The sequence below is a fragment of the Oncorhynchus gorbuscha genome, unplaced genomic scaffold, assembly GCF_021184085.1.
Source record: "Oncorhynchus gorbuscha isolate QuinsamMale2020 ecotype Even-year unplaced genomic scaffold, OgorEven_v1.0 Un_scaffold_739, whole genome shotgun sequence".
NCBI lineage: Eukaryota > Metazoa > Chordata > Actinopteri > Salmoniformes > Salmonidae > Oncorhynchus > Oncorhynchus gorbuscha.
In genome coordinates, this window is record NW_025745786.1 from 315,001 (window position 1) to 342,336 (window position 27,336).

Below are 27,336 nucleotides of genomic sequence, written 5' to 3' on the forward strand. Positions count from 1 at the left end.
TGAGAGACCATACCATATTATCACCATACCATATTATCACCATACCATGTTATCACCATACCATGTTATCACCATACCATATTATCACCATACCATATTATCACCATACTGAGAGACCATACCATATTATCACCATACCATATTATCACCATACCATATTATCACTATACCATATTATCACCATACCATATTATCACCATACTATATTATCAACATACCATATTATCACCATACCATATTATCACCATACCATGTTATCACCATACCATGTTATCACCATACCATGTTACCACCAGACCATGTTATCACCATACTGAGAGACCATACCATGTTACCACCAGACCATGTTATCACCATACTGAGAGACCATACCATGTTATCACCATACCATATTATCACCATACTGAGAGACCATACCATATTATCACCATACCATGTTATCACCATACCATGTTATCACCATACCATATTATCACCATACCATATTATCACCATACCATGACACCATACCATATTATCACCATACCATATTATCACCATACCATATTACCACTATACCATATTACCACCATACCATATTATCACCATACCATATTATCACCATACCATATTATCACCATACCATATTATCACCATACCATATTATCACCATACCATATTATCACCAGACCATGTTACCACCATACCATATTACCACCAGACCATGTTATCACCATACTGAGAGACCATACCATGTTATCACCATACCATATTACCACCATACTGAGAGACCTCACCATACCATATTACCACCATACTGAGAGACCATACCATGTTATCACCATACCATGTTATCACCATACCATGTTACCACCATACCATATTACCACCATACCATGTTATCACCATACCATGTTATCACCATACCATGTTATCACCATACTGAGAGACTATACCATACTGAGAGACTATACCATGTTATCACCATACCATGTTATCACCATACCATGTTGTCACCATACTGAGAGACTATACCATGTTATCACCATACCATGTTATCACCATACCATATTATCACCATACCATGTTATCACCATACCATATTATCACCATACCATATTATCACCATACCATGTTATCACCATACCATGCTACCACCATACCATGTTATCACCATACCATGTTATCACCATACCATATTATCACCATACCATATTATCACCATACCATGTTATCACCATACCATGCTACCACCATACCATGTTATCACCATACCATGTTATCACCATACCATATTATCACCATACCATATTATCACCATACCATATTATCACCATACCGAGAGACCATACCATATTATCACCATACCATATTATCACCATACCATGTTATCACCATACCATGTTATCACCATACCATATTATCACCATACCATATTATCACCATACCATGTTATCACCATACCATATTATCACCATACCGAGAGACGTCACCATACCATATTCTCACCATACCATATTATCACCATACCATATTATCACCATACCATGTTATCACCATACCATGTTATCACTATACCATATTATCACCATACCATATTACCACCATACTATGTTATCACCATACCATATTTTCACCATACCATATTTTCACCATACCATATTACCACCATACCATATTATCACCATACCATATTATCACCATACCATATTACCACCATACCATGTTATCACCATACTGAGGGACCTCACCATACCATATTATCACCATACCATGTTATCACCATACCATGTTATCACCATACCATGTTATCACCATACCATATTATCACCATACCATGTTATCACCATACCATGTTATCACCATACTGAGGGACCTCACCATACCATATTATCACCATACCATGTTATCACCATACCATGTTACCACCATACCATGTTATCACCATACCATATTATCACCATACCATGTTATCACCATACTGAGAGACCATACCATATTACCACCATACCATATTATCGTTATCACCATACTGAGAGACCATACCATATTATCACCATACCATATTATCACCATATTATCACCATACCATATTATCACCATACCATATTATCACCACACCATGTTATCACCATACCATGTTATCACCATACCATATTATCACTATACCATATTATCACCATACCATATTATCACCATACCATGTTATCACCATGTTATCACCATACCATATTATCACCATACCATATTATCACCATATTATCACCATATTATCACCACACCATATTATCACCATACCATGTTATCACCATACCATATTATCACCATACCATATTATCAGAGACATCACCATACCATCACCATTATCACCATACCATATTATCACCATACCTTGTTATCACCATACCATATTATCACCATACCGAGATTATCACCATACGTCACTATACCATATTATCACCATACCATATTATCACCATACCATATTATCACCATACCATGTTATCACCATACCATATTATCACCATACTGAGAGACGTCACTATACCATATTATCACTATACCATATTATCACTATACCATATTATCACCATACCATATTATCACCACACCATGTTATTCCCATACCATGTTATCACTATACCATATTATCACCATACCATATTATCACTATACCATATTATCACCATACCATATTATCACCATACCATATTATCACTATACCATATTATCACCATATTATCACCATACCATATTATCACCATACCATATTATCACCATGTTATCACCATACCATATTATCACCTATACCATATTATCACCATATTATCACCATACCATATTATCACCATACCATATTATCACCATACCATGTTATCACCATACCATATTATCACTATACCATATTATCACCATACCATATTATCACTATACCATATTATCACCATACCATATTATCACCATACCATATTATCACTATACCATATTTATACCATATTATCACCATACCATATTATCACCATACCATATTATCACTATACCATATTATCACCATACCATATTATCACCATACCATATTATCACCTATACCATATTATCACCATACCATATTATCACCATACCATGTTATCACCATACCATGTTATCACCATACCATGTTATCCATATCATATTATCACCATACCATATTATCACCATATTATATACCATGTTATCACCATACCATATTATCACCATACCATATTATCACCATACTGAGAGATCACCATACCATATTATCACCATACCATATTATCACCATACCATATTATCACCATACCATGTTATCACCATACCATGTTATCACCATACCATATTATCACCATACCATATTATCACCATATTATCACCATACCATATTATCACCATACCATGTTATCACCAGAGACGTTATCACCATACCATATTATCACCATACCATATTATCACCATATTATCACCATACCATGTTATCACCATACCATTATCACCATACCATATTATCACCATACCATATTATCACCATATTATCACCATATTATCACCATACCATATTATCATACCATATTATCATACCATATTATCACCATACTGAGAGACCTCACCATACCATATTATCACCATACCATATTGTCACCATACCATATTATTATACCATATTATCACCATATTATCACCATATTATCACCATACCATATTATCACTATACCATATTATCACCATACTGAGAGACCTCACCATACCATATTATCACCATACCATATTATCACCATATTATCACCATACCATATTATCACCATATTATCACCATACCATATTATCACCATATTATCACCATATTATCACCATACCATATTATCACCATACCATATTATCACCATATTATCACCATACCATATTATCACCATACCATATTATCACCATACTGAGAGACCATACCATATTATCACCATACCATGTTATCACCATACCATATTATCACCATACCATGTTATCACCATACCATATTATCACCATACCATATTATCACCATACTGAGAGACCATACCATATTATCACCATACTGAGAGACCATACCATATTATCACCATACCATATTATCACCATACTGAGGGACTATACCATGTTATCACCATACCATGTTATCACCATACCATGTTATCACCATACCATGTTATCACCATACCATGTTACCACCATACCATGTTATCACCATACTGAGGGACTATACCATATTACCACCATACCATATTATCACCATACCATATTATCACCATACCATGTTATCACCATACTGAGAGACCATACCATATTACCACCATACCATGTTATCACCATACTGAGAGCCCATACCATATTATCACCATACCATATTATCACCATACCATATTACCACCATACCATGTTATCACCATACTGAGAGACCATACCATATTACCACCATTCCATATTATCACCATACCATATTACCACCATACCATGTTATCACCATACCATGTTATCACCATACCATGTTATCACCATACTGAGGGACTATACCATATTACCACCATACCATATTATCACCATACCATATTATCACCATACCATGTTATCACCATACTGAGAGACCATACCATATTACCACCATACCATGTTATCACCATACTGAGAGCCCATACCATATTATCACCATACCATATTATCACCATACCATGTTATCACCATACTGAGAGACCATACCATATTACCACCATACCATATTATCACCATACCATATTACCACCATACCATGTTATCACCATACCATATTTTCACCATACCATATTTTCACCATACCATATTTTCACCATACCATATTTTCACCATACCATATTATCACCATACCATATTACCACCATACCATGTTATCACCATACTGAGGGACCTCACCATACCATGTTATCACCATACTGAGAGACCATACCATATTATCACCATACCATGTTATCACCATACCATATTATCACCATACCATGTCATCACCATACCATATTACCACCATACCATATTATCACCATACCATGTTATCACCATACCATATTATCACCATACCATGTTATCACCATACCATGTTATCACCATACCATATTATCACCATACCATATTATCACCATACCATATTATCACCATACCATATTATCACCATACCATGTTATCACCATACCATGTTATCACCATACCATATTATCACCATACCATATTATCACCATACATATTATATACCATATTATCACCATACCATATTATCACCATACCATATTATCACCATACCATGTTATCACCATACCATATTATCACCATACTATACCATTATCACCCATACCATATTATCACCATACCATATTATCACCATACCATATTATCACCATACCATGTTATCACCATACCATATTATCACCATACCATATTATCACCATACCATGTTACCACCATACCATGTTATCACCATACCATATTTTCACCATACCATGTTATCACCATACCATGTTATCACCATACCATATTATCACCATACCATATTATCACCATACCATGTTACCACCATACCATATTATCACCATATTATCACCATACCATATTATCACCATACCATATTATCACCATACCATATTATCACCATACCATATTATCACCACACCATATTATCACCATACCATATTATCACCACACCATGTTATCACCATACCATGTTATCACCATACCATATTATCACCATACCGAGAGACGTCACCATACCATATTATTACCATGCCATATTATCACCATACCTTGTTATCACCATACCATATTATCACCATACCAGTTAGACGTCACTATACCATATTATCACCATACCATATTTTCACCATACCATATTTTCACCATACCATATTATCACCATACCATATTACCACCATACCATGTTATCACCATACCTGAGGGACCTCACCATACCATGTTATCACCATACTGAGAGACCATACCATATTATCACCATACCATGTTATCACCATACCATGTTATCACCATACCATATTATCACCATACCATATTATCACCATACTGAGAGACCATACCATATTATCACCATACCATGTTATCACCATACCATATTATCACCATACCATGTTATCACCATACCATATTATCACCATACCATATTATCACCATACTGAGAGACCATACCATATTATCACCATACTGAGAGACCATACCATATTATCACCATACCATATTATCACCATACTGAGGGACTATACCATGTTATCACCATACCATGTTACCACCATACCATGTTACCACCATACCATGTTATCACCATACCATGTTATCACCATACCATGTTATCATACCATGTTATCACCATACCATGTTATACTGAGGGACTATACCATATTACCACCATACCATATTATCACCATACTGAGAGACCATACCATATTACCACCATACCATATTATCACCATACTGAGAGCCCATACCATATTATCACCATACCATATTATCAGCATACCATATTACCACCATACCATGTTATCACCATACTGAGAGACCTCACCATATTATCACCATACCATATTACCACCATACCATATTATCACCATACCATATTACCACCATACCATGTTATCACCATACCATATTTTCACCATACCATATTTTCACCATATTTTCACCATATTTTCACCATACCATATTATCACCATACCATATTACCACCATACCATGTTATCACCATACTGAGGGACCTCACCATTCCATGTTATCACCATTCCATGTTATCACCATACTGAGATACCATGTTATCACCATACCATGTTATCACCATACCATGTTATCACCATACCATGTTATCACCATACCATGTTATCACCATACCATATTATCACCATACCATGTTACCACCATACCATGTTATCACCATACCATATTATCACCATACCATATTATCACCATACTATATTATCACCATACCATATTATCACCATACCATATTATCACCATACCATATTATCACCATACCATGTTATCACCATACCATGTTATCACCATACCATGTTATCACCATACCATGTTATCACCATACCATATTATCACCATACCATATTATCACCATACCATATTATCACCATACCATATTATCACCATACCATATTATCACCATACCATATTATCACCATACCATATTATCACCATACCATATTATCACCATACCATATACTATACCATATTATCACCATACCATATTATCACCATACCATATTATCACCATACCATATTATCACCATACCATATTATCACCATACCATGTTATCACCATACCATATTATCACCATACCATATTATCACCATACCATATTATCACCATACCATATTATCACCATACCATATTATCACCATACCATATTATCACCATACCATGTTATCACCATACCATGTTATCACCATACCATATTATCACCATACTATATTATCACCATACCATATTATCACCATACCATATTATCACCATACCATATTTTCACCATACCATGTTATCACCATACCATGTTATCACCATACCATGTTACCACCATACCATGTTATCACCATACCATATTTTCACCATACCATGTTATCACCATACCATGTTATCACCATACCATATTATCACCATACCATATTATCACCATACCATGTTACCACCATACCATATTATCACCATACCATATTATCACCATACCATATTATATCACCATACCATATTATCACCATACCATATTATCACCATACCATATTATCACCATACCATATTATCACCATACCATATTATCACCACACCATGTTATCACCATACCATATTATCACCATACCATATTATCACCATACCATGTTATCACCATACCATATTATCACCACACCATATTATCACCATACCATATTATCACCATACCATATTTTCACCATACCATGTTATCACCATACCATGTTATCACCATACCATATTATCACCATACCATATTATCACCATACCATGTTACCACCATACCATATTATCACCATACCATATTATCACCATACCATATTATCACCATACCATATTATCACCATACCATATTATCACCATACCATATTATCCATACCATGTTATCACCATACCATATTATCACCACACCATGTTATCACCATACCATATTATCACCATACCATATTATCACCACACCATATTATCACCATACCATGTTATCACCATACCTTGTTATCACCATACCATATTATCACCATACCGAGAGACGTCACTATACCATATTATCACCATACCATATTATCACCATACCATATTATCACCATACCATATTATCACCATACCATATTATCACCATACCATATTATCACCATACCATATTATCCATACCATGTTATCACCATACCATATTATCACCACACCATGTTATCACCATACCATGTTACCACCATACCATGTTATCACCATACCATATTTTCACCATACCATGTTATCACCATACCATGTTATCACCATACCATATTATCACCATACCATATTATCACCATACCATGTTACCACCATACCATATTATCACCATACCATATTATCACCATACCATATTATCACCATACCATATTATCACCATACCATATTATCACCATACCATATTATCCATACCATGTTATCACCATACCATATTATCACCACACCATGTTATCACCATACCATATTATCACCATACCATATTATCACCATACCATGTTATCACCATACCATATTATCACCACACCATATTATCACCATACCATATTATCACCATACCATATTTTCACCATACCATGTTATCACCATACCATGTTATCACCATACCATATTATCACCATACCATATTATCACCATACCATGTTACCACCATACCATATTATCACCATACCATATTATCACCATACCATATTATCACCATACCATATTATCACCATACCATATTATCACCATACCATATTATCCATACCATGTTATCACCATACCATATTATCACCACACCATGTTATCACCACCATACCATATTATCACCATACCATATTATCACCATATTATCACCATACCATGTTATCACCATACCTTGTTATCACCATACCATATTATCACCATACCAGATTATCACCATACCATATTATCACCATACCATATTATCACCATACCATATTATCACCATACCATATTATCACCATACCATATTATCACCATACCATATTATCACCATACCATATTATCACCACTATACCATATTATCACTATACCATATTATCACCATACCATATTATCACCACCATATTATCACCATACCATATTATCACCATACCATATTATCACCACACCATATTATCACCATACCATATTATCACCACACCATATTATCACCATACCATGTTATCACCATACCATATTATCACCATACCGAGAGATTTATCACCATACCATATTATCACCATACCATATTATCACCATACCTTGTTATCACCATACCATATTATCACCATACCGAGAGACGTCACTATACCATATTATCACCATACCATATTATCACCATACCATATTATCACCATACCATGTTATCACCATACCATATTATCACCATACCGAGAGACGTCACTATACCATATTATCACCATACCATATTATCACCATACCATATTATCACCATACCATGTTATCACCATACCATATTATCACTATACCATATTATCACCATATTATCACCATACCATATTATCACCATACCATCTTATCACCATGTTATCACCATACCATATTATCACTATACCATATTATCACCATACTGAGAGACCTCACCATACCATATTATTACCATACCATATTATCACCATACCATGTTATCACCATACCATGTTATCACCATATTATCACCATACCATATTATCCATACCATATTATCACCATATTATCACCATACCATATTATCACCATACCGAGAGATCACCATACCATATTATCACCATACCATATTATCACCATATTATCACCATACCATGTTATCACCATATTATCACCATACCATATTATCACTATACCATATTATCACCATATTATCACCATATTATCACCATACCATATTATCACTATACCATATTATCACCATCTGAGAGACCTCACCATACCATATTATCACCATACCATATTATCACCATACCATATTATCACCATATTATCACCATACCATATTATCACTATACCATATTATCACCATACCGAGAGACCTCACCATACCATATTATCACCATACCATATTATCACCATACCATATTATCACCATATTATCACCATACCATATTATCACCATACCATATTATCACCATATTATCACTATACCATATTATCACCATACCATATTATCACCATACCATATTATCACCATATTATCACCATACCATATTATCACCATATTATCACCATACCATATTATCACCATACCATATTATCACCATATTATCACCATATTATCACCATACCATATTATCACCATATTATACCATATTATCACCATACCATATTATCACCATACCATATTATCACCATATTATCACTATACCATATTATCACCATACCATATTATCACCATATTATCACCATACCATATTATCACCATCTGAGAGACCATACCATATTATCACCATACCATGTTATCACCATACCATATTATCACCATACCATGTTATCACCATACCATATTATCACCATACCATATTATCACCATACTGAGAGACCATACCATATTATCACCATACCATATCACCATTCTGAGAGACCATACCATATTATCACCATACCATATTATCACCATATTATCACTATACCATATTATCACCATACCATATTATCACCATATTATCACCATATTATCACCATACCATATTATCACCATATTATCACCATACCATATTATCACCATACTGAGAGACCATACCATATTATCACCATACCATGTTATCACCATACCATATTATCACCATACCATGTTATCACCATACCATATTATCACCATACCATGTTATCACCATACTGAGAGACCTCACCATACCATATTATCACCATACCATATTATCACCATACCATATTATCACCATACCATATTATCACCATACTGAGAGACCATACCATATTATCACCATACCATGTTATCATCATACCATATTATCACCATACCATATTATCACCATACCATGTTATCACCATACCATATTATCACCATACCATATTATCACCATACTGAGAGACCATACCATATTATCACCATACCATATTATCACCATACCATATTATCACCATTCTGAGAGACCATACCATATTATCACCATACCATGTTATCACCATACCATATTATCACCATACCATATTATCACCATACTGAGAGACCTCACCATATTATCACCATACCATGTTATCACCATACCATATTATCACCATACCATATCACCATTCTGAGAGACCATACCATATTATCACCATACCATATTATCACCATATTATCACTATACCATATTATCACTATACCATATTATCACCATACCATATTATCACCATACCATATTATCACCATACCATATTATCACCATACTGAGAGACCTCACCATACCATATTATCACCATACAATATTATCACCATACCATATTATCACCATACCATATTATCACCATATTATCACTATACCATATTATCACTATACCATATTATCACTATACCATATTATCACCATACCATATTATCACCATACCATATTATCACCATACTGAGAGACCATACCATATTATCACCATACCATATTATCACCATATTATCACCATACCATATTATCACTATACCATATTATCACCATACCATATTATCACCATACCATATTATCACCATACCATATTATCACCATACTGAGAGACCATACCATATTATCACCATACCATATCACCATTCTGAGAGACCATACCATATTATCACCATACCATATTATCACCATATTATCACTATACCATATTATCACCATACCATATTATCACCATACCATATTATCACCATTCTGAGAGACCATACCATATTATCACCATACCATATTATCACCATACCATATTCTCTATGGGCGGGGGGTTGATTCTCTAGGGGGTGATTCTCTAGGGGTGATTCTCTAGGGGGTGATTCTCTAGGGGTGATTCTCTAGGGGTGATTCTCTAGGGGGTGATTCTCTAGGGGTGATTCTCTAGGGGGTGATTCTCTAGGGGGGTGATTCTGTAGGGGCGTGGGGTGATTCTCTAGGGGGTGATTCTCTAGGGGGTGATTCTCTAGGGGCGTGATTCTCTAGGGGCGTGATTCTCTAGGGGCGTGATTCTCTAGGGGCATGGGGTGATTCTCTAGGGGGGTGATTCTCTAGGGGTTGATTCTCTAGGGGGGTGATTCTGTGACGGTATGAATCACTACTGGTTTCCTACTGCAGGGTGGACTCCAGCAACCTTTGTTTCATCCAGACAGCAGAAAGCAGGCAGACAGAATGCCAGGCCAGAGGACTTCATGGATGAGGAGGTAGGGCCTACAAGACATCTTATCAACAACAGGATACATGAAAGGACTGGTCACACTAACTATTTCCCTTTCAACTCACGTCACGGATGAGGAGGAACCTAGAATCTGAAAGAGAACACATTATACATTCTAGAGAACACATTATACATTCTAGAGAACACATTATACATTCTAGAGAACACATTATACATTCTAGAGAACACATTATGCATTCTAGAGAACACATTATACATTCTAGAGAACACATTATACATTCTAGAGAACACATTATACATTCTAGAGAACACATTATACATTCTAGAGAACACATTATGCATTCTAGAGAACACATTATACATTCTAGAGAACACATTACACATTCTAGAGAACACATTATACATTCTAGAGAACAAATTATACATTCTAGAGAACACATTATACATTCTAGAGAACACATTATACATTCTAGAGAACACATTATACATTCTAGAGAACACATTACACATTCTAGAGAACACATTACACATTCTAGAGAACACATTACATTCTAGAGAACACATTATACATTCTAGAGAACACATTATACATTCTAGAGAACACATTATACATTCTAGAGAACACATTATGCATTCTAGAGAACACATTATACATTCTAGAGAACACATTATGCATTCTAGAGAACACATTATACATTCTAGAGAACACATTATACATTCTAGAGAACACATTATACATTCTAGAGAACACATTATACATTCTAGAGAACACATTATGCATTCTAGAGAACACATTATACATTCTAGAGAACACATTATGCATTCTAGAGAACACATTATACATTCTAGAGAACACATTACACATTCTAGAGAACACATTATACATTCTAGAGAACAAATTATGCATTCTAGAGAACACATTATACATTCTAGAGAACACATTATACATTCTAGAGAACACATTATGCATTCTAGAGAACACATTATGCATTCTAGAGAACACATTATACATTCTAGAGAACACATTACACATTCTAGAGAACACATTATACATTCTAGAGAACAAATTATACATTCTAGAGAACACATTATACATTCTAGAGAACACATTATACATTCTAGAGAACACATTATACATTCTAGAGAACACATTACACATTCTAGAGAACACATTACACATTCTAGAGAACACATTACACATTCTAGAGAACACATTATACATTCTAGAGAACACATTATACATTCTAGAGAACACATTATACATTCTAGAGAACACATTATGCATTCTAGAGAACACATTATGCATTCTAGAGAACACATTATGCATTCTAGAGAACACATTATGCATTCTAGAGAACACATTATGCATTCTAGAGAACACATTATACATTCTAGAGAACACATTATGCATTCTAGAGAACACATTATACATTCTAGAGAACACATTATACATTCTAGAGAACACATTATACATTCTAGAGAACACATTATACATTCTAGAGAACACATTATACATTCTAGAGAACACATTATACATTCTAGAGAACACATTACACATTCTAGAGAACACATTATACATTCTAGAGAACACATCACGGACTAAATTAGAACTTTGTCAGCACCACAACCGTTTCCCTTTGTGGACCAACATGACAACATGGGATGTGAATGTGTTCCGTCTCCTCAGGATCTGGGGGACCACGGCATCGCCCCCAGACAAATCACCACTACAGCTGACTTCGCCTCCGGCAGGAAGGATGTGATCAGGGACAAGGCCAGAGCCATCACCTCTCTTTCAGCCCCTATCCCAGGGGACACTGTCCTGGAAGACTTGGTGGCTCCAGCTAGGTAACTATCCAACAGGCTGAACAGATGTGGTCACTCTGGGCCTGTATGTCTGCAATCAGGACCTCTCTGGCCATGCAGTAATTCATTGTGAGCTAAATGGTATAACTGATTCCAGATCAGCAGAACTACTCCTCTTGACACAGCCCCTGGTATTCAGTGAGCTAAATGGTATAACTGATTCTAGATCAGCAGAACTACTCCTCTTGACACAGCCCCTGGTACTCAGTGAGCTAAATGAACCACTCGTATATTTCTACTCTGCGGTCCTTGTTGACTCCTGGCAGGTCCTCCATGGGGGTGGAGTTACTGAGGAAGATGGGCTGGAAGGACGGCCAGGGGGTTGGGCCCAGGGTGAAGAGGAGGCTGTGTAAGCAGAGAGCAGGTGGGTTACTCAGCCTCTGACTGTCGAAGTAGCAACGTTGGAGCCTGAATATGTTGTATAGACTGATGGGACTCTACTCTCAACAAAGTACTGTTTACCCCTTTTAGCTTGCGAATTTAAATCATTCTAAAAATGGTTATTTCTCTTTTACAGATTCTGCAACAAGGGCGTTCGGCTCGGCCTCGCCTCCCAACGGTTCATCGGGATCACAGGTAACACAGTGGTTTTGTTTTCAAATTGTGTTTGTTGTAGTTTGTTGTAGAACAGTGGAACTATTTCCTGTCGCTGCAGTAGACTCTCAGCTTAGCAGCGATATGCAGTTTGTTGTAGAACTACTTCCTGTCACTGCAGTAGACTCTCAGCTTAGCAGCGATATGTAGTTTGTTGTAGAACAGTGGAACTACTTCCTGTCCCTGCAGTAGACTCTCAGCTTAGCAGCGATATGTAGTTTGTTGTAGAACAGTGGAACTACTTCCTGTCGCTGCAGTAGACTCTCAGCTTAGCAGCGATATGTAGTTTGTTGTAGAACTACTTCCTGTCACTGCAGTAGACTCTCAGCTTAGCAGCGATATGCAGTTTGTTGTAGAACAGTGGAACTACTTCCTGTCACTGCAGTAGACTCTCAGCTTAGCAGCGATATGTAGTTTGTTGTAGAACAGTGGAACTACTTCCTGTCGCTGCAGTAGACTCTCAGCTTAGCAGCGATATGTAGTTTGTTGTAGAACTACTTCCTGTCACTGCAGTAGACTCTCAGCTTAGCAGCGATATGCAGTTTGTTGTAGAACAGTGGAACTACTTCCTGTCACTGCAGTAGACTCTCAGCTTAGCAGCGATATGCAGTTTGTTGTAGAACAGTGGAACTACTTCCTGTTGCTGAAGTAGACTCTCAGCTTAGCAGCGATGGAGTGTTAAGGCGGGACTCCCGAGCCTCCAATGGCTGTGGATATGTAACCCGATACCCCATAGTCACCCGATGGACAGTCCAATCAGCGAAGGAGTGTTAAGGTGGGACTCCCGAGCCTCCAATGGCTGTGGATATGTAACCCGATACCCCATAGTCACCCGAGGCAGGAGGTGGCGCTGTCAGACGCTGACGGTGGCGCTGTCAACAATCACGAAACTAATTACCTTGATAAAACCATTTAAACTATAACAAAAGTCCCCTAAAATAGGCGACTTGACGTTTACCCCTCCCACCACTGCAAAGACAATGTGATTCATCCCCTACTGGTAAACCACAGGATGAGGAGGACGGAGAGTTCGTCCCTGAGAACGTGACCTTCGCTCCTAAAGACGTGACTCCTATAGACTTCACCCCTAAAGTGGACCTCCACGGCCTGGGCTACCGGGGTCTGAACCCCCTGGCGGCCCTGAGGGGGGGTCCGGGCGCGGGACACATCAACCTGTTCACTATGGACTCAGACAGGACCAACAGCCTGTTTGGAGAGGACAGGAAGGGACGAAGACGCAGAGGAGGAGTGGCGGGACAGGTTTGTATGGATATGTGTGTCTCTCGTTGTTTTGTTCAGTTGGTCAGGTCCGTGGCGTGTACCCTGTGTGTTATAGTAGGGAAAACACTGTCTGACTGTTGTACCCTGTGTGTTATAGTAGGGAAAACACTGTCTGACTGTTGTACCCTGTGTGTTATAGTAGGGAAAACACTGTCTGACTGTTGTACCCTGTGTGTTATAGTAGGGAAAACACTGTCTGACTGTTGTGTCAGCTCTAATAGTAGGGGAAACACTGTCTGACTGTTGTGTCAGCTCTAATAGTAGAGAAAACACTGTCTGACTGTTGTGTCAGCTCTAATAGTAGAGAAAACACTGTCTGACTGTTGTGTCAGCTCTAATAGTAGGGAAAACACTGTCTGACTGTTGTGTCAGCTCTAATAGTAGAGAAAACACTGTCTGACTGTTGTGTCAGCTCTAATAGTAGGACAAACACTGTCTGACTGTTGTGTCAGCTCTAATAGTAGGGGAAACACTGTCTGACTGTTGTGTCAGCTCTAATAGTGGGGAAAACACTGTCTGACTGTTGTGTCAGCTCTAATAGTAGGGAAAACACTGTCTGACTGTTGTGTCAGCTCTAATAGTAGAGAAAACACTGTCTGACTGTTGTGTCAGCTCTAATAGTAGAGAAAACACTGTCTGACTGTTGTGTCAGCTCTAATAGTAGAGAAAACACTGTCTGACTGTTGTGTCAGCTCTAATAGTAGAGAAAACACTGTCTGACTGTTGTGTCAGCTCTAATAGTAGGGAAAACACTGTCTGACTGTTGTGTCAGCTCTAATAGTAGAGAAAACACTGTCTGACTGTTGTGTCAGCTCTAATAGTAGGACAAACACTGTCTGACTGTTGTGTCAGCTCTAATAGTAGGGGAAACACTGTCTGACTGTTGTGTCAGCTCTAATAGTGGGGAAAACACTGTCTGACTGTTGTGTCAGCTCTAATAGTAGGGAAAACACTGTCTGACTGTTGTGTCAGCTCTAATAGTAGAGAAAACACTGTCTGACTGTTGTGTCAGCTCTAATAGTAGAGAAAACACTGTCTGACTGTTGTGTCAGCTCTAATAGTAGAGAAAACACTGTCTGACTGTTGTGTCAGCTCTAATAGTAGAGAAAACACTGTCTGACTGTTGTGTCAGCTCTAATAGTAGAGAAAACACTGTCTGACTGTTGTGTCAGCTCTAATAGTAGGGGAAACACTGTCTGACTGTTGTGTCAGCTCTAATAGTAGGGAAAACACTGTCTGACTGTTGTGTCAGCTCTAATAGTAGGGAAAACACTGTCTGACTGTTGTGTCAGCTCTAATAGTAGGGGAAACACTGTCTGACTGTTGTACCCTGTGTGTTATAGTAGGGAAAACACTGTCTGACTGTTGTGTCAGCTCTAATAGTAGAGAAAACACTGTCTGACTGTTGTGTCAGCTCTAATAGTAGAGAAAACACTGTCTGACTGTTGTGTCAGCTCTAATAGTAGGGAAAACACTGTCTGACTGTTGTGTCAGCTCTAATAGTAGAGAAAACACTGTCTGACTGTTGTGTCAGCTCTAATAGTAGAGAAAACACTGTCTGACTGTTGTATCAGCTCTAATAGTAGGGAAAACACTGTCTGACTGTTGTACCCTGTGTGTTATAGTAGGGAAAACACTGTCTGACTGTTGTGTCAGCTCTAATAGTAGGGAAAACACTGTCTGACTGTTGTACCCTGTGTGTTATAGTAGGGAAAACACTGTCTGACTGTTGTGTCAGCTCTAATAGTAGAGAAAACACTGTCTGACTGTTGTGTCAGCTCTAATAGGAGGGAAAACACTGTCTGACTGTTGTGTCAGCTCTAATAGTAGGGAAAACACTGTCTGACTGTTGTACCCTGTGTGTTATAGTAGGGAAAACACTGTCTGACTGTTGTGTCAGCTCTAATAGTAGGGGAAACACTGTCTGACTGTTGTACCCTGTGTGTTATAGTAGGGAAAACACTGTCTGACTGTTGTGTCAGCTCTAATAGTGGGGAAAACACTGTCTGACTGTTGTGTCAGCTCTAATAGTAGAGAAAACACTGTCTGACTGTTGTGTCAGCTCTAATAGGAGGGAAAACACTGTCTGACTGTTGTGTCAGCTCTAATAGTAGGGGAAACACTGTCTGACTGTTGTGTCAGCTCTAATAGTAGAGAAAACACTGTCTGACTGTTGTACCCTGTGTGTTATAGTAGGGAAAACACTGTCTGACTGTTGTGTCAGCTCTAATAGTAGGGTAAACACTGTCTGACTGTTGTGTCAGCTCTAATAGTAGAGGAAACACTGTCTGACTGTTGTGTCAGCTCTAATAGTAGGGGAAACACTGTCTGACTGTTGTGTCAGCTCTAATAGTAGAGAAAACACTGTCTGACTGTTGTGTCAGCTCTAATAGTAGGGAAAACACTGTCTGACTGTTGTGTCAGCTCTAATAGTGGGGAAAACACTGTCTGACTGTTGTGTCAGCTCTAATAGTAGGGGAAACACTGTCTGACTGTTGTGTCAGCTCTAATAGTAGAGAAAACACTGTCTGACTGTTGTGTCAGCTCTAATAGTAGAGAAAACACTGTCTGACTGTTGTGTCAGCTCTAATAGTAGAGAAAACACTGTCTGACTGTTGTGTCAGCTCTAATAGTAGAGAAAACACTGTCTGACTGTTGTGTCAGCTCTAATAGTAGGGTAAACACTGTCTGACTGTTGTGTCAGCTCTAATAGTAGAGAAAACACTGTCTGACTGTTGTGTCAGCTCCAATAGTAGGGTAAACACTGTCTGACTGTTGTGTCAGCTCTAATAGTAGAGAAAACACTGTCTGACTGTTGTGTCAGCTCTAATAGTAGGCTAAACACTGTCTGACTGTTGTGTCAGCTCTAATAGTAGAGAAAACACTGTCTGACTGTTGTGTCAGCTCTAATAGTAGGGGAAACACTGTCTGACTGTTGTGTCAGCTCTAATAGTAGGGGAAACACTGTCTGACTGTTGTACCCTGTGTGTTATAGTAGGGAAAACACTGTCTGACTGTTGTACCCTGTGTGTTATAGTAGAGAAAACACTGTCTGACTGTTGTGTCAGCTCTAATAGTAGAGAAAACACTGTCTGACTGTTGTGTCAGCTCTAATAGTAGGGTAAACACTGTCTGACTGTTGTGTCAGCTCTAATAGTAGAGAAAACACTGTCTGACTGTTGTGTCAGTTGTTGTTTGGTTGTTACTTGTCAGGTGCTCTGGGATACTTAGCCTCTGCTTGACCCTTGACCTTTTGACCCCCCCCCCCTCCAGGGGTTCGGTGTGGGTGCGATGGAGGACGATGACGAGGACATCTACCACAGAGACATCATGTCTAACTACGACACGGTGCTGGGAGGGGAGGAGCCTGGCGACGGACTGTACGGATGGACCGCCCCCCAGCAGTACAACAGGAAGAAGAAAGGTGAGGTCCACTGAGATGACAGGAGATGGAAGACTCTGGGACAGTTTCCCAGACACAGATTAAGCCTAGTCCTGAACTAAAAATATAGAATGACAGAGCCAAGTGACTTGGTGTATAAGCGAGAATAGGAGAGGGCCTAGAACAGAGCCCTGGGGGACACCAGTGGTGAGAGCGCGTGGTGAGGAGACAGATTCTCGCCATGCCACCTGGTAGGAGCGACCTGTCAGGTAGGACGCAATCCAAGCGTGGGCCGCGCCGGAGATGCCCAACTCGGAGAGGGTGGAGAGGAGGATCTGATGGTTCACAGTATCGAAGGCAGCCGATAGATCTAGAAGGTGGATGAGAGCAGAGGAGAGAGAGTTAGCTTTAGCAGTGCGGAGCGCCTCCGTGATACAGAGGAGAGCAGTCTCAGTTGAATGACTAGTCTTGAAACCTGACTGATTTGGATCAAGAAGGTCATTCAGAGAGAGATAGCGGGAGAGCTGGCCAAGGACGGCACGTTCAAGAGTTTTGGAGAGAAAAGAAAGAAGGGATACTGGTCTGTAATTGTTGACATCGGAGGGATCGAGTTAGGTTTTTTCAGAAGGGGTGCAACTCTCGCTCTCTTGAAGACGGAAGGGACGTAGCCAGCGGTCAGGGATGAGTTGATGAGCGAGGTGAGGTAAGGGAGAAGGTCTCCGGAAATGGTCTGGAGAAGAGAGGAGGGGATAGGGTCAAGCGGGCAGGTTGTTGGGCGGCCGGCCGTCACAAGACGCATAGATTTCATCTGGAGAGAGAGGGAGAAAGAGGTCAGAGCACAGGGTAGGGCAGTGTGAGCAGAACCAGCGGTGTCGTTTGACTTAGCAAACGAGGATCGGATGTCGTCAACCTTCTTTTCAAAATGGTTGACGAAGTCATCTGCAGAGAGGGAGGAGGGGGGGGAGGAGGAGGATTCAGGAGGGAGGAGAAGGTGGCAAAGAGCTTCCTAGGGTTAGAGGCAGATGCTTGGAATTTAGCGTGGTAGAAAGTGGCTTTAGCAGCAGAGACAGAGGAGGAAAATGTAGAGAGGAGGGAGTGAAAGGATGCCAGGTAGGCAGGGAGGCGAGTTTTCCTCCATTTCCGCTCGGCTGCCCGGAGCCCTGTTCTGTGAGCTCGCAATGAGTCATCGAGCCACGGAGCGGGAGGGGAGGACCGAGCCGGCCTGGAGGATAGGGGACATAGAGAGTCAAAGGATGCAGAGAGGGAGGAGAGGAGGGTTGAGGAGGCAGAATCAGGAGATAGGTTGGAGAAGGTTTGAGCAGAGGGAAGAGATGATAGGATGGAAGAGGAGAGAGTAGCGGGGGAGAGAGAGCGAAGGTTGGGACGGCGCGATACCATCCGAGTAGGGGCAGTGTGGGAGGTGTTGGATGAGAGCGAGAGGGAAAAGGATACAAGGTAGTGGTTGGAGACTTGGAAGGGAGTTGCAATGAGGTTAGTGGAAGAACAGCATCTAGTAGCTAGCAGAGTCTCCTACGTTAAGGACGACAAATAGCTGGCTAGCTAACCTCGGTAAATTAAGATAATCACTCTAAGACTACACACTCTAAACCTAAACTACACAATTATCTTGGATACGAAGATATGAAGACAGCAAAGACAGCTATGTAGCTAGCTAACACTACACTAATCAAGTCGTTCAGTTGAGTGTAATAGTTTCTCCAGTGCAGCTAATCAGTGGACGTTAGCTAGCTGGCTAGTGAAGACTACGTTAGGACGGCGAAATACGATAATTACGCAATTATCTTTGATACAAAGACGGCTATGTAGCTAGCTGAGAAGAAATTGCTAAGATTAGACAAATCAAACCGTTGTGCTATAATGAAATATAATGAAATGTAATGAAATGTAATGAAAAAGTTATACTACCTGCGGGAGCGAAGTGCCGATGCGACCACTCGCTCCAACCCGGAAGTTTGATTAGTTGTCCTGAATCTCTGGGGAACAGGCCCTACCAGTTGCCCTGAATCTCTGGGGAACAGGCCCTACCAGTTGTCCTGAATCCCTGGGGAACAGGCCCTACCAGTTGTACTGAATCCCTGGGGAACAGGCCCTACCAGTTGTGTTTGTCCTGAATCCCTGGGGAACAGGCCCTACCAGTTGTGTTTGTCCTAAATCTCTGAGGAACAGGCCCTACCAGTTGTCCTGAATCTCTGGGGAACAGGCCCTACCAGTTGTCCTGAATCCCTAGGGAACAGGCCCTACCAGTTGTCCTGAATCCCTGGGGAACAGGCCCTACCAGTTGTCCTGAATCCCAGGGGAACAGGCCCTACCAGTTGTCCTGAATCTCTGGGGTACAGGCCCTACCAGTTGTGTTTGTCCTGAATCCCAGGGGAACAGGCCCTACCAGTTGTCCTGAATCTCTGGGGAACAGGCCCTACCAGTTGTGTTTGTCCTGAATCCCAGGGGAACAGGCCCTACCAGTTGTCCTGAATCTCTGGGGAACAGGCCCTACCAGTTGTGTTTGTCCTGAATCTCTGGGGAACAGGCCCTACCAGTTGTGTTTGTCCTGAATCCCCTGGGGAACAGGCCCTACCAGTTGTCCTGAATCTCTGGGGAACAGGCCCTACCAGTTGTCCTGAATCCCTGGGAACAGGCCCTACCAGTTGTCCTGAATCCCAGGGGAACAGGCCTTACCAGTTGTGTTTGTCCTGAATCTCTGGGGAACAGGCCCTACCAGTTGTCCTGAATCCCTGGGGAACAGGCCCTACCAGTTGTGTTTGTCCTGAATCTCTGGGGAACAGGCCCTACCAGTTGTCCTGAATCCCTGGGGAACAGGCCCTACCAGTTGTCCTGAATCCCTGGGGAACAGGCCCTACCAGTTGTCCCGAATCCCTGGGGAACAGGCCCTACCAGTTGTGTTTGTCCTGAATCCCTGGGGAACAGGCCCTACCAGTTGTCCTGAATCTCTGGGGAACAGGCCCTACCAGTTGTGTTTGTCCTGAATCTCTGGGGAACAGGCCCTACCAGTTGTGTTTGTCCTGAATCTCTGGGGAACAGGCCCTATCAGTTGTGTTTGTCCTGAATCCCTGGGGAACAGGCCCTACCAGTTGTGTTTGTCCTGAATCCCTGGGGAACAGGCCCTACCAGTTGTGTTTGTCCTGAATCCCAGGGGAACAGGCCCTACCAGTTGTCCTGAATCCCAGGGGAACAGGCCCTACCAGTTGTCCTGAATCCCTGGGGAACAGGCCCTACCAGTTGTGTTTGTCCTGAATCCCAGGGGAACAGGCCCTACCAGTTGTCCTGAATCCCAGGGGAACAGGCCCTACCAGTTGTCCTGAATCCCTGGGGAACAGGCCTTACCAGTTGTCCTGAATCTCTGTGGAACAGGCCCTACCAGTTGTGTTTGTCCTGAATCCCTGGGGAACAGGCCCTACCAGTTGTGTTTGTCCTGCACTATGGAAAGTTATGGTTCATACACTTGTTTAGTGTTTATGTGTGAGGGACTCTCTCTGTCTCTCTCTGTGCCTCTTCGTTCAGTGTCATAGTCCTGTCCATGAACATCATGTAGATCACATCAATGAGGATCACATCATTTTGTTCTCTAATGCTGTCTTCTCTTCGTCTTCAGACCACAGTAAAGACGCTGCTTATCTGGGTAAAATCCTAGAAGGATTCACCCTGGCCTCCGATAAGCTGGAGACCAAAACAGTAGGTGCTCTCTTAACCTAGTTTCTAAATGAATCTCTCTTCAATTACCTCCGAATTATATCACCTCCATGAATCCCTGGCCTCTTTCTCTCCTCTCTTTCTCTCCTCTCTTTCTCTCCACCTCTCTCTCTCGCTCTGTCTACCTCTCTCTCAACCTCTCTCTCACTCACTCCTCTCTCTCTCTCTCTCTCTCTCTCTCTCTCACTCTCTCTCTCTCTCTCTCTCTCTCTCTCTCTCTCTCTCTCTCACTCTCTCTCTCTCTCTCCACCTCCTCTCTCTCTCTCTCTCTCTCTCTCTCTCTCTCTCTCTCTCTCTCTCTCTCTCTCTCTCTCTCTCTCTCTCCCCTCTCTCCCTCTCTCTCTCTCTCTCTCTCTCTCTCTCTCTCTCTCTCTCTCTCTCCACCTCTCTCTCTCTCTCCACCTCTCTCTCTCTCTCTCCACCTCTCTCTCTCCACCTCTCTCTCTCTCTCTCTCTCCTCTCTCTCCTCTCTCTCCTCTCTCTCTCTCTCTCTCTCTCTCTCTCTCTCTCTCTGTCTACCTCTCTCTCTCTCTGTCTACCTCTCTCTCTCTCTCTCTCTCTCTCTCTCTCTCTCTCTCTCTCTCTCTCTCTCTCTCTCTCTACCCTCTCTCCTCAGATCTTCCCTCCTCCCAACCTGCCCAGAGACTTCAGGCCGGTCCACTACTTCCGTCCAGTGGTGGACCTATCCAGCGTCAGCCCCATGGTAGCCCAGGCCCTGAAGACGTCTCGAGGCCACATGGCCCAGGAAGAGCCCTCTAAGGGGGGTCGTCACCAGCTGGACTCTGCCCAGAGGAGGGAGCTGCTGGGGGAGGCTACACTGCAAGGTGCAGACTGTTCTCTCTATTCTTCTGAAACCTGTAGACACAACAATAATGTTTTAATCCTCGTGGTCGTCTCCTCTTTATCAACTGTGGTGCTATGTCCATCTGCACTCTGTTCTGCTTTTATTATAGATAGTCCTGACTACTCACCCCGGTCTCCTCCCTGCCCTGTCTCCTCCCTGCCTTGTCTCCTCCTTGCCCTGTCTCCTCCCTGCCCGGTCTCCTCCCTGCCCTGTCTCCTCTCTGCCCTGTCTCCTCTCTGCCCTGTCTCCTCTCTGCCCTGTCTCCTCTCTGCCCTGTCTTCTCTCTGCCCTGTCTCCTCTCTGCCGTGTCTCCTCTCTGCCCTGTCTCCTCTCTGCCCTGTCTCCTCTCTGCCCTGTCTCCTCTCTGCCCTGTCTCCTCCCTCCCCTGTCTCCTCCCTGCCCTGTCCTCCTCCCTGCCCTGTCCTCCTCCCTGCCCTGTCCTCCTCCCTGCCCTGTCTTCCTCCCTGCCCTGTCTTCATCCCTGCCCTGTCTTCCTCCCTGCCCTGTCTCCTCCCTGCCCTGTCTCCTCCCTGCCCTGTCTCCTCCCTGCCCTGTCTCCTCCCTGCCCTGTCTCCTCCCTGCCCTGTCTCCTCCCTGCCTTGTCTCCTCCTTGCCCCGTCTCCTCCCTGCCCCGTCTCCTCCCTGCCCTGTCCTCCCTGCCCCGTCTCCCCCCTGCCCGGTCTCCTCCCTGCCCTGTCTCCTTGTCCCCTCCCCTGTCCTCCTCCCTGCCCTGTCCTCCTCCCTGCCCCGTCTCCTCCCTGCCCTGTCCTCCTCCCTGCCCCGTCTCCCCCCTGCCCGGTCTCCCCCTGCCCGGTCTCCCCCCTGCCCGGTCTCCTCCCTGCCCTGTCTCCTTGTCCCCTCCCCTGTCCTCCTCCCTGCCCTGTCCTCCTCCCTGCCCTGTCCTCCTCCCTGCCCTGTCTCCTTGTCCCCTCCCCTGTCCTCCTCCCTCCAGGCCCCAGCTCTGTGTTTGACCTGCTGAAGGTTGAGGACAGAGAGAGACTCTCCGGCCTACGGAGGCCCTCCTCAGACACCAGCTCAGGCCCCAGACAGCCTACCCCTGGGGAGGCCAGAGCAGCCGTTGTGGCTGCAGGGGTAGCGGCTGCAGCAGCCAGAGCCTCCGCCCAGAAGGCCCTGTCTAGCAGGTACACCTATATCTGTCTGTCTGACCGTGTCTGAACCATCCTGGGATAAGTCTAGTGTCTTGTATTGTAGTCCAGTGTCTTGTAGTCCAGTGTCTTGTATTGTAGTGTCTTGTATTGTAGTGTCTTGTATTGTAGTGTCTTGTATTGTAGTCCAGTGTCTTGTCTTGTATTGTAGTCCAGTGTCTTGTATTGTAGTCCAGTGTCTTGTGTTGTAGTCTAGTGTCTTGTGTTGTAGTCCAGTGTCTTGTATTGTAGTCCAGTGTCTTGTATTGTAGTCCAGTGTCTTGTATTGTAGTCCAGTGTCTTGTCTTGTAGTCTAGTGTCTTGTATTGTAGTCTAGTGTCTTGTATTGTAGTCTAGTGTCTTGTATTGTAGTCTAGTGTCTTGTGTTGTAGTCCAGTGTCTTGTATTGTAGTCCAGTGTCTTGTATTGTAGTCCAGTGTCTTGTATTGTAGTGTCTTGTATTGTAGTCCAGTGTCTTGTATTGTAGTCTAGTGTCTTGTGTTGTAGTCTAGTGTCTTGTGTTGTAGTCTAGTGTCTTGTGTTGTAGTCCAGTGTCTTGTGTTGTAGTCCAGTGTCTTGTGTTGTAGTCCAGTGTCTTGTGTTGTAGTCCAGTGTCTTGTGTTGTAGTCCAGTGTCTTGTTGTCCTGTGTCTTGTGTTGTAGTCCAGTGTCTTGTGTTGTAGTCCAGTGTCTTGTGTTGTAGTCCAGTGTCTTGTATTGTAGTCCAGTGTCTTGTTGTCCAGTGTCTTGTGTTGTAGTCCAGTGTCTTGTATTGTAGTCCAGTGTCTTGTTGTCCAGTGTCTTGCGTTGTAGTCCAGTGTCTTGCATTGTAGTCCAGTGTCTTGTATTGTAGTCCAGTGTCTTGTGTTGTAGTCCAGTGTCTTGTATTGTAGTTTAGTGTCTTGTATTGTAGTCCAGTGTCTTGTCTTGTATTGTAGTGTCTTGTCTTGTATTGTAGTCCAGTGTCTTGTATTGTAGTCCAGTGTCTTGTATTGTAGTCCAGTGTCTTGTGTTGTAGTCCAGTGTCTTGTGTTGTAGTCCAGTGTCTTGTGTTGTAGTCCAGTGTCTTGTGTTGTAGTCCAGTGTCTTGTTGTCCTGTGTCTTGTGTTGTAGTCCAGTGTCTTGTATTGTAGTCCAGTGTCTTGTTGTCCAGTGTCTTGTGTTGTAGTCCAGTGTCTTGTGTTGTAGTCCAGTGTCTTGTATTGTAGTCCAGTGTCTTGTTGTCCAGTGTCTTGTGTTGTAGTCCAGTGTCTTGCATTGTAGTCCAGTGTCTTGTATTGTAGTCCAGTGTCTTGTGTTGTAGTCCAGTGTCTTGTATTGTAGTGTAGTGTCTTGTATTGTAGTCCAGTGTCTTGTCTTGTATTGTAGTGTCTTGTATTGTAGTCCAGTGTCTTGTATTGTAGTCCAGTGTCTTGTATTGTAGTCCAGTGTCTTGTATTGTAGTCCAGTGTCTTGTATTGTAGTCCAGTGTCTTGTGTTGTAGTCCAGTGTCTTGTGTTGTAGTCCAGTGTCTTGTGTTGTAGTCCAGTGTCTTGTATTGTAGTCCAGTGTCTTGTGTTGTAGTCCAGTGTCTTGTATTGTAGTCTAGTGTCTTGTGTTGTAGTCTAGTGTCTTGTATTGTAGTCTTGTGTTATAGTCCAGTGTCTTGTATTGTATTGTAGTCCAGTGTTTTGTAGGCCAGTGTATTGTAGTCCAGTTTCTTGTGTTGTAGTCCAGTGTCTTGTATTGTAGTCCAGTGTCTTGTGTTGTAGTCCAGTGTCTTGTATTGTAGTCCAGTGTCTTGTGTTGTAGTCCAGTGTCTTGTGTTGTAGTCCAGTGTCTTGTGTTGTAGTCCAGTGTCTTGTGTTGTAGTCCAGTGTCTTGTGTTGTAGTCCAGTGTCTTGTGTTGTAGTCCAGTGTCTTGTTTTGTAGTCCAGTGTCTTGTTGTCCTGTGTCTTGTGTTGTAGTCCAGT

At 41.6% G+C, this 27,336-nt stretch overlaps 1 protein-coding gene across 2 annotated transcripts in view; it reads left to right on the forward strand.

The window, feature by feature from the left end:
* Window positions 1-27,336, forward strand: part of gpatch1 (G patch domain containing 1) — a gene marked incomplete at its 3' end in the record, with an annotated part of 43,758 nt that overhangs the window by 2,875 nt on the left and 13,547 nt on the right. For both annotated transcript variants that reach the window (XM_046335394.1, XM_046335396.1), the window contains 9 exon segments: window positions 12,487-12,572; window positions 14,235-14,395; window positions 14,680-14,777; window positions 14,931-14,989; window positions 16,019-16,267; window positions 19,562-19,712; window positions 23,299-23,378; window positions 24,013-24,220; window positions 25,193-25,382. In XM_046335394.1, the coding sequence (XP_046191350.1) occupies window positions 12,487-12,572; window positions 14,235-14,395; window positions 14,680-14,777; window positions 14,931-14,989; window positions 16,019-16,267; window positions 19,562-19,712; window positions 23,299-23,378; window positions 24,013-24,220; window positions 25,193-25,382 (1,282 nt within the window).